The sequence below is a fragment of the Labrus bergylta genome, chromosome 19 (genome assembly GCF_963930695.1).
Source record: "Labrus bergylta chromosome 19, fLabBer1.1, whole genome shotgun sequence".
NCBI classification, from domain to species: Eukaryota; Metazoa; Chordata; class Actinopteri; order Labriformes; family Labridae; genus Labrus; species Labrus bergylta.
This window is the reverse complement of record NC_089213.1, coordinates 23,947,521-23,958,417: the sequence shown is the minus strand read 5'-3', so window position 1 is coordinate 23,958,417 and position 10,897 is coordinate 23,947,521. Positions and strand designations below refer to the sequence as shown.

The 10,897-nt window shown below is 42.6% G+C and overlaps 1 protein-coding gene across 3 annotated transcripts in view; it reads right to left on the bottom strand.

Annotated features, from left to right (window-relative positions):
- The window catches only part of efna3a (ephrin-A3a), a 72,008-nt gene that overhangs the window by 12,155 nt on the left and 48,956 nt on the right, over positions 1-10,897 (bottom strand). For 2 of the 3 annotated variants that reach the window (XM_065948260.1, XM_065948261.1), the window contains 2 exons: positions 360-661; positions 74-139 (listed from right to left, as the gene is read on the bottom strand). In XM_065948260.1, the coding sequence (XP_065804332.1) occupies positions 74-139; positions 360-661 (368 nt within the window). Of the gene's footprint in view, positions 1-73; positions 140-359; positions 662-765; positions 1,149-10,897 lie in introns of those variants that run through there. The other variant, XM_020660487.2, reaches the window with a different exon arrangement.

Sequence of the window (10,897 nt, the reverse complement as noted above, 5' to 3'; positions counted from 1 at the left end):
GGAGGAAAGTGGAGATGAAGCGACACAGAAAGATAAACAAGTGAGTGGGAGATAGTCGTCGTTGGGGTCTCACCGGTGGAGCAGCAGACGTAGACTCGCAGTCTCAGGCAGTTGTGGCCGTGGTGGTGGGTTGGCGTGGCTGCAACAGAGAACAAACACACACACACACACAATACGTCAACCTTGTGCCCTCTGCAGGCAACAACACCCTCAGCAGTGAGCAATGCGAGCGACTGCCCGTCCTCGCCTGAACTTCCAGAATCTATTAGCAGCACCCACACTCACGTCGATACGAGTGGGTGAAGATATTCAAATGTTGGATGTGAAGCCTCCTCAGGCTGTTCACCGGTCTCACTCACAGATATAGTAGTACTCCTGGCCCACGTTGAACTCGTAGCCCAGCGAGAAGGCGCTGTAACGCTGGAACTTCTCCGAGAACTTGATGGGAGCGTGCGGCGCGTGGGGCCGGTTGCACTCCCAGCGCTTGAAGCCCAGCTGAGGGTCGCAGGCGCGGTAGCCGCGGTAGCTGACCATATAGAGGATGTACTGCTCGGCCACGGTGCGCTCCAGCGTCCCCCTCTGGCTGATGTTGTAATGCGGGCAGTAGATGTCCAGGTAGTCGTTCACGCTGACCTGCACCGTGAAGCCCTCCCTCCGTAACCTGCATTAAAGAAACATGAGGAGAGAGAAGAGCAGACAGAGATGTGGATCAGTTACCTGGACTGCAAACAAACATACTTTTTTCATTTTCTGCAGAAAAGTTACATTTTGACAATTGGAGCGTGACGTTTCCAGGCAACCAGGCTTCAGGAAATTACTTCTCCCCAGCCGAGAAGAAGAAGTCCTTCACATGACCTCAAACTCTTCATAGAAACACTTTACAAACAAACAAGATGAACAGATAAACACAGAGATTTAGAGGAGCTACTAAGTACACGATGTACCTTCAGAGAGAGGAATGCTAACTGTTTCAAGTCTTAATAAGCTACCTAGCTGGGCGAGACTTAACTAGTTACTGTTGTCATGCAAACAAAGAAGCATATATTTAATAAAACTAATTTCTTAAAGAGGACATTACATCATTAAATAAAAAAATGTGAAAACAAGTGAAATCTCCCAAAACATATATTAATTCACCAAAACATATTTAGTTTACATAAAACTGAGAAGGGAAGCAAGAAATAACAAACTATTATTTTTAACTAGCTGTACAAATCAAATACATGAAACCATTGTCAAAAACGTTCCTGCGTGTTCAGCCCTGAAGTTAGAGAAGAATGCATCACAAAGAAGCCGGGCAGTGATGAACTATTCCCTAAGCAAGCATTAACACCATCTGTTCTTCAAGAGAGAATCGACTCCACCTTCTTCGCTCCTCTGCATAGAAAAAAAATACACGTTTTCTCTTTAAATGCCCCGTGGCGAGAGCCGAGGACGCTGCTGAGAATGATAATCTACAGGAGGAGGAGTAACCTGTGTGTTTTTATGTGTGTGTGACGTACAGTTACCCTTCAGCTGATGTACAGAACTTTTACTGGGGTGATGATGCGATTTTCTTCTTCAGCTGCCACACTGTGATCTTTACTGTTTATAACACTGAGCATACTTATTATGTTAATGACACAATCTGTAATTAGACAAAGTAGAAGTGATTAGAAGGGCTCCTGCAGGTTAGCTGATGAGATGGGAATTGTTCTTGGCTGCAGTGATGTGTTAACAGACTGGAGGTGTAATGTCTCCTTTGTGCCACTAGGGGGAGCTATTTGACTTTATCTTTCAGAAGCAAACCTCTGCTTCTCTTCTTTTTTTCCCCCCCTGGCTCTCTCCTCTTTCTTAAACATCTTCTGCTACACACACTCCTAACCATCCCTCTCCGTGTAAACATTGTGCACACACACACACACACAGCCTTAGTTATACTCACACAAACACGTGCATACGTTACTAGGTCAGGCCTCCAGAGAGATTATTATTCAATTACAAAATGTGGAGGAGAAATGTCACTGCACCTCTCTCCCTCTCCTCTTACTCTCCTTCTTTCTTTCCTTCTGTCTCGCCATCTTCATTTCCTGCTCCCCTTTTCTGAATCCTCTCTCCTCCCTCCTCCCTTTTTCATCTCCCACCCCCCTTCTCCTCGTTTACACACCCATGCCGAGGCAGATGAATATCAATTCTCTTAACCGGTGTTTCTTTTTGGGGCCATCAATCTTATCTACGCGTTCTCTTCTCTCTGCTCAGATGCTAGATGACAGACTTTTGTCTCGCAGTGTTGCAGAAAGAGACAACACAGCTCTGCTTCAAAGGGACTATATTTAGAGAGGAGGGGGAGGCAGGCGTAGGAGGTAGGGGAGAGAGAAGTTTGGGATGGGGGGGGTACAATGGGTGTGGGATGGAGAGAATGGTAAGTAGATAGACCTTAAGATGAAAGCAGGAGGAAGAGGCTGCGCTGAATATGAAAACACGCGCGATGAGGAGAATCCCAGACGCGAGCGGCGTGCAAAAAAAGTAGGAGAGTGATGCAGTCATTGAGAAATAGGTGAGAGGATGTCGGCTTGTGAGAGAGGAGCTGGATGTAAGGAAGCGAGGAGGGAGGAGATAGAGTGTGTGTTTGAGGAGTATTTTTGGATGAAAGATGCTGTGTTCTACTGACACAGTGCAGCTAAAAAATGAGTGATGTATCTGTTCTTGGTGTTTCAGATGGAGACACAAAAAAAAGAAAAAACACCATAAGGCTGCTGAAGTAGACATCAACAGTTTGACAGACAGAAATAATGATTGGCTTTGTCTGCATGATGTCAGAAGAGGTGAAAATGACCATTCAAATCTTACAGAGCTGAGAGTAACGTCTTTAAAAACTGCTTGTTTGGTAGAGAAAATCCACAGCCCCAAATCCAAAGATCGATATTTAGAAGTGACACACAACAGATAAATATGCAATTTTACACATTTTAAAAGGTTATTTGGAAAATGTTAGAATTTTGACTTAAATATATTACTGCTGATCGATTAGTTGATCATCATTGGGCCTTACATGTAACTGATTGGACTGTAAATATACATTTCTCTGGACTCTTTAGAGTCAAATGTATGGCCCTTCAAGATATCTTCACATTTTTTTTCTTATCCAACCAACCAATGAGCCAAAACTCAAAGGCCCCTTCGTTAACTATTATTTATAACCCTAAAGAAGAAAATCAAAGTCCTCATTTACCAGCTAAAGTTTGACATTCTTGCTTGAACAATATAAAATCATAAACAGATTATCATAATAGTTGGAAAAGAACTGTATTTCATTTGAACGTTCAATTGTTTGTTGCAGTAGCTTCACCGCAGAAGGACTGTTTGTTTAGTCCACAGAAGACAAAGGAGAAGAAACAAAGAGGAGGAGGAGGAGGAGGATGAGAAGGTGGTGCAGCGGAGAAAAACAGCAGACTAAAAGGGTGGAGTGAGAGGAGCAGGTTGGCTGGGTGAGAGGAGTCCCTCTAGGTGCTCGCTCTTATATAAGCAGAACACTTAGTGGCACAAGACAGAAAGGTTGCAGGGCAAAGAGGAAGGGAAGGGATGGAGGGAGGAGAAGAGAGGAGGAAGAGAAGAAGGAGAAGGGGGTGAGAGGATATTTCATAAGTTGGGGTGGCGGTGGTAAACTGGGGGGGTTGGGGGGGAAGGGAAATGCACTGAATGATGACAACAAAGAGAAAAGGCAAAGAGAAGAGAGGCCGAAGTCCAGACAGAGACATAGTGCTCCCTGGGGAGAAACATATATGTGGTAAAAGTACATAAAAAAAAAGACTGATGGATCTCATTCTCTCTCCTTCTCTGCAGCTCTCTCTCTCTCTCCAACTCCCCTCCTCTCATTCTGCTGTGCATTGTCTCTGTGCTGCATGCTTTTGCTGTCTCATCATCATTTTCCTTATGTGTGGGAGTGCGCGGCTAGTTAGTAAAGGCTGCACAGGGGAGAGAGAGAGAGAGAGAGAGAGAGAGAGAGAGAGAGAGAGAGAGAGAGAGAGAGAGAGAGAGAGAGAGAGAGAGAGTACAAGCCAGGAAGACTGAGACAAAGATAGCAGCGCTCTACCTTTCACATCTGCGCTATAAAGAGTCTTTGGAGATTACCGCCGGTATCAATAAATAACAACGGTGAGCTAGAGCTACAGCTAAACACATATAAAAACATGCAGTGGACAGAAACAGAGCCAAGGAAAGTCTGGGAAAGGAAAGACTTACAATGCAGGAAAGATTAATTCATAAGTAATAAAACTAAGGGGGAGATATGGAACAATATCCAGAAATATTATTTCCACATGACTGATGTCAATCAATTTCTCTTTGCGTCACAGAGCGTCAAATTCCTCTTTCATAGTTCTGTATAATAACTGTGCCAGATGACATCAAAGTGAAATCAGAAGCATGAGCACTGCTGCTTTTTTATGGAAAATAACACCAGGGCAAATGTATTTGTTTTTTATATTCTACTGACATGAATGGATATGAAAAAGTCTAAACCCAGCGAGCTGCTCTGAAGTTAGAGCTGTTTGTTCTGCTGCAGGTTCGCCCTACTTTACCGCCACAGGCTCCGACTGTTTTCAAAAATTATTTTCCAAACAGCTGGAAGGGACAAGTTGTTGCTTTTGACAAACGTAGCCCAACATTTTCTGTAGATGCAGACAGTAATAGCCTCTGACTAGGGGAAAAAAAAGTCCCACTCTTCATAGGTATTACAGCTGATAAGGCCTGTAAAGAATAATCACCTGTATGAGCTGTTACAGGCACACTGATGGAATAAAATCATACAGTAAGTGAACACTGCTTTAAAGCTGTCATTTGGCTTTAGTGCTACTTTTTATTTTCCCAAAGTGCTTTGATAACATCCTATACTTACAGAATTTCACATTTACTTGTGTTATTCAGTTTTCTTAGTTCTCCATCTTGCGCCATGTGCTTTCAGATCTACAAAGAAATTATGAACAGGGCGAAACTGTGGAAAATAGCACCATGTAATCAAAAAAAAGGATGATTTATAAAAGGGATAGATACTGCCCACATAGTCATAGTCCATTGTCAAAAAAATATGAGATGACATGGAGGCCAGAACATTCCTCTGCATAAAGAAAGCGTTCACAGCCTGTGTGTCACCGGTTCCATCCTGTGGATTTTAGACGAACCACTGAATTCTGTTGTAAATAAATGTGTTTCTCTTTCATCTCAGTTTCTCTTTTATCAGCCGCAGCCCAGTCAAGAAAGTTTTTATCATCTATAAATAGGTTAAAAAATCATCATGAATCATAATTTATAATGACGTCCTTCACTGATGTCATTATTATATGTTAGTTTGTGACTAAGTGGTAAACAAAGGCTTTCACTGACTCCTTGTTTCTATGGAAATTCAAGATTCAACCTGCAAATTCATATAGAACATTTAGGTGAGTGGAGAGTGCCACTGTAACTCACTTACGCACGTCCAATTAATGAAAGTCACACAACAGTAATGACATCATGTCTTGGCATGACGTCATCAATCGCACATCGGACATCATGCCCAAGGGCAGGGAGCTCAAACGCTGTTATGATGTCATCCAGTTAGTAACAAACATGTGAGACTGTCTCCTCACTTCAAGATGAGCCAAAATGTCCGTAAAGATTTTCACTCTTTTCATTGTCTTCTTTGTTGCTGATAAAATGTGCAAGCAGTGTCAGCAAATGTTTTTGATTTGCATCCTGAAGCAGAGCATCATCTGAGCTTCCTACCCTCTGTGTGATGTCATGGGGAAAATGGCCACCATGTGAATATAGTGAATTGAAATAGATAGACTATCACACCTTCTCAACACCAACAGTAAGTAATCTATGTCTCATTATCAGGATGAAGTTGTTCTTTTGGCGTCTAGCCTTCATTGCTTTCAAAGACGGCTCGAATGACAAATGAGTTCATTAAAAAAAGTTGTGAAGGTAATTATGTAAAATCTTGTACTTCCTTCAAACCTCCACACCATCTCTCTCTCTGACCGTGTTTCTCACTACTTCTAGAAGATTTAAGTAAAGACGAGGTCAGCATGTTATCGTCATCGATGACCTCAAAAAGCTCTCCCTCAGGTGTAATCAACATCAGCCTCATCAGGAGGATGAACTAGCGATGTGTGAAACGGCGTGACTAAAACGCTTTTCACCAATCATCTGTTTACTACCAACAAGACTCCTCCAGTTGAGTCCCCCCGGCAGGGACACGCTGGGCTCTGCTGTTTTTCTCCGTACCTCAGCACCCAAACTCATTACTTGAGCTCGCAAAAGACACAGACAACAGTCAAATACGCAAGTACACACACACACACACACACACACACACACACACACACACACACACACACACACACACACACACACACACACACACACACACACACACACACACACACACACACACACACACACACACACACACACACACACACACACACACACACACACACACAAGCTCCTGTGAGTCGTCCCTGATTGAGTTAACGCCGCAATTAACGGCCCGCTTTACAACGTTTCGATCCAAAATGGAGGATTGGGGGAAGAAGAAACAAGTGCTGAGCAAGTTTGTGGGAAGAGGCAGACGCTGCAACTCTCCTCTGTCGCTATTAGACCACTGGGAGTCTTCCAGCAGCTTCCTCCACAACCTCCGTCCACTCTGTTCTGCAGAGAAAGTAAAGAACATTACCTTTTATATTCACTATTTCCTGCTTAAAGCTCAATACAGCTTTTTCCCCAACCATCAACCTTTCCTTGCCTTATTCATAAAAGTCACTTTTCCTTTTCCACCCTTCATTTAACTCATTGTCATTACATGTTTTAACATTTACAGTCTTAAAAGATCTCCTGTAAAGCTCCATAATCACTTATTTATTTCTGATGAAGAAATTACAAGTCTTGTTCAAGGACACTTCAGCAGTAATTACCTTTTCCAGCTAATCAGTTTGAACCAATCACAGGCCAGCTAATTAGTTTGAACCAATCACAGGCCAGCTAATCAGTTTGTACCAATCACAGGCCAGCTAATCAGTTTGAACCAATCACAGGCCAGCTAATCAGTTTGAACCAATCACAGGCCAGCTTATCAGTTTGAACCAATCACAGGTCAGCCTTTCTGCACCCGGAGTGAGGTCCAGTGAGGACTGAGAACATTGTCCTCTGTTTCTGTAAAGGTTCACTGTGCTGCTCAGAAATGCCAAAGCTTTCAAATGAATGAATCACTTCAGTAGTTGATACATTTGTGTGCAGTTGATTGGTATTAACATTAAAGTGCTGGCCAACCCCAATGAGGTGAAACAGCTTCATGTGTGGGACAGTGAGTGCTAAATGTCTGCTGTGGTTGAACATGCAGAAAGTTAAGGATTTCAGCTTTTTAAGTTATATTTTATTGATCTCCAATAGGCAGAATGTCTCAGCGGGGCCGTCACAGTGCAGCCTCAGCTAAAGAGCAGCATCCAGCAGCTGGTGGGGAGGATTCTTGCCGACACAGGGGCTTAGGAATGGATCTTTGGGTGGGGGGGGTTGGCCTTTTGTGACCCTTTCAGAAATGTAAATTATTAGCAGTTATAGGTAAATGCACCTATAGGAGGTTAGCAGTGCTACATATTAAGGAGCACAGAGTCGAGCTGCACCTCTGGATTTATATTCAGATTGAGGGGATTATGTAGAGATGAGTCAGGATTCCAGCCTCAGAGGCTAGTTAAACACATTTCTTCACAAATACCCACAAGCTGGAGGCTTGGGGTCACATGATAATGAACATGAAAGTAATTTAACAAAAAAGGATTCATAGTGCATCCTTTTGGTCTACAATACTTTCAAAAATTGGTGAAACACCATCACTGTTTGTCAGAGAGTAAGAAAACATCTCAGACTGCTTTGTTTGGTGAAAAGGCCAAAATCCAAATATGGATTGAAGTATAGTTAAAGTTAATCACAAATATTTGGATATAATCAGTGGGTTGTCAAACAAACAGTATGCTGTATCCAGCTTCTTAATAGTAAGGATTTGTAGCTTCTTGTTAATTTTGTCTTTTGTTTTTAAACTGCTGGTTTGACAAATTAATCCATCTGAAGTCATCACTTTGGGCTCAGGGGAAAATATGTGAGGAGCTTTTTTCACAACTTCTTGACATCAAAAACTAAACTGTTCTGCAATTTATGCCAAAAATGTAATCAGCAGATGAATCAGGTAAAGTGGTAATTGTTTGTTCAAGCCTTTATAACATTTGATGCTCCACAGAAAGAGAAACATCTTCAAACTTAAAGGGATACTTCACCTGGTAGTATTTTTGAATGGTCGTGCATCCCGCCCTCATTTTCCCCTGAGATGGGAAATCTTTGTATTTCTAAGTCTGAAAAGGAGCTGTTGCGGTTAGCAGGGTGAAACTACAACACTAGTTCTTCATATTTTCGACAACTGAAGCAACAGACCAATCACAGATCAGTGGGTGTGAACTCACTCCCAGAATCAAAACTTAATGTCCGCCATATTGCTTGAAAGCTATGCTAACAGGCTCTATGGAGAAAGCTGATAATGGCGAAAAAATATAAATATAGCAGTGAGATGGCTGCTGCCGACAGGCCGGTCTTGAGTTTTGGCTGCTGCGGCCGCTGTCCGCTGACAGGCCTGTCGGCAGCAACCGTCTCGCCACAATATTGCTATATTGCCGCCGTCGGCCGCTGCCAGCTCAGCAGCTGAGACATAAGGCCTGCCTGTCTGCAGCAGTGAGGACGAGGAGCCCGGGCCGGCTCGAGCTGGGGCGGACTGGTAGTGTCGGTGCTCTCACTGTTTATCTATGGACACAGACATGGAATCTGTTTTCTGATCAATTCTGGAAGAAATCTCTGAATCAGTTGAGGAAATGGTCTTATGTGTTGAAGTAAATATGTCTGTAAATGTTTTTATTACTATATTTCTACTGCTATACTGTATATTTTGGAAAAACTGTATCGATTGAATTTCCCTCTGGGATTAATAAAGTATTTCTGATTCTGAACTAGAGGACCTTAGTGGGAGTGGCCTGCTGTGCATTCTGGGATTTGGTGTCTTTCATCCACATGAGCCAAAAAGACACCTTTTGCCTTTTCAAGGCCAAGAAGGCACCAACTTCAAAATGTATTTCACATTTCTACTACATACATGACCCAATGTCAATACAGATTCATGTTTCAACCGGTGAAGTATCCCTTTAAGTATATGTACTAAATAAACTTTACATCGTTTATTGTGCAGCTATAATACAAATCTCAGTACATTAAACACAAAGCGGTCTTAATGAAATGTGAAACTACAATGTCTTCACTTTCTGAACCTCTTTAAGAAAACATCTCACAAAGAGCATATTGTGTTTTGCTTTTTGGCTTTATTTGGCTTCCTCATCCGACTCGTGTCGGCGAGGGGAAACAAAACCGATCATGATCAACATAATAATGCCATTTCCACAGCTCCAGCCTCTGATTAAATCACTTGCAAAGCATTATGGGTTGGGCGCTGCCAGCTCATTCAGAGGAAATATGAACAGGCATAAATTCCATTGATTAATCTACGTGGCTTAAGCTGCTCTTTACTTCCTAGAGATCCGCTAGAGGAAGTTTAAATATCAAACAGAAATATGGATGACGCAGTTGAATATTAAATTGAGGCTCTGCTCCTACTAGACTTTTTGCATAAAATAAATGAAACAGAGGCCACTTGGCTGCTTCCTCCCCCCCCACCCCCACCCCCACCCCCACCCCCGCCCCACCTCCCCTTTTATTACACTGAAATGTTCCAAGGACCACTTGGGATGGATTTTTCTGGCTATAATTGGCCTCTGTGCTTTGAGCGCAGCATTGGTGTGGCGACTCCACATTGACGGCAGTACAGTACCAACCAAAATCCAGCAAGAGTTTTTGCGATGTCAGATACCTCATCATGTGTAAATCTGAATGATAAAGCAGGAAAGATGACTCATAAAACCAAAAGAGAACAAAATGGTAAAAGCTAGTTGTTGAGCCTCCTCCTGAATAACAGCAGAAGGAAAGCCTTCAGAGGCATCCTGAGGTGATGCCTGACTGTAGTCACTTCCAGCTTTGAAAAGTCATCCAGCCTGCTGAGTCGGTGCTGTGATTATATCCTGCGACAAGCAGCGATAACAAGGGTCCATCTCTCTCCCGCCGAGGCTCTAATTGTCCCTGGTACTAAAGGCTGGATCGCACCCACGCTTTGCTCTCCTGCTCGCTTCTCGCTCACTGTCTCACACCAAAACCTCCTGCAGAACAAAGTCGTCACGTCATGAAAAGCAGAACTCATTCTCCTTTTTGCCGTCGCAGCCCGGTCTCCGGCAGAGGTGCCACTTTCAAACACGGACAATGGACCCGCTCCAAGCAGAAATTATTGAATGAGTGTGCATGTGTGGGTCTATGTAAGTGTTCAGGTATCAGGGGGCGGATTAATCCCCCAGAAATAGATTGAATTTGATGTGTTCTTCTCAGGTTGATGAATGTCGCACTGCAAAATTGAATATCACAATTGAAGATTGTGAAGGAGATGACACAATTTTAAAAAAAACACGGTGAAATCAAAAGCAATGTGTAAATCTTTGATGGATTCACATTCAAATATACAGGGGAAGGGTAAAATATGACTTCCTACTGCTTAGTTGATACTGCTTTTCAAATGGGATTTATTCAACAGGGGAGGTAATGATCATGAAATAAACCGGATAAAGTGATTAAGCATTGGATAAGGATTTTTTTATTTCACAAAAATTAGTGCCTTTCGTCAAAAGTAACTTTTTATTTCAGAAAGAAATTCCTGATATTGTCAATGAAATTATCAATCCAAAAACCAAACTATTTATTTAAAAACAGAAGAGACTCAATCGTCTTGTTTTAGAGACTTTAC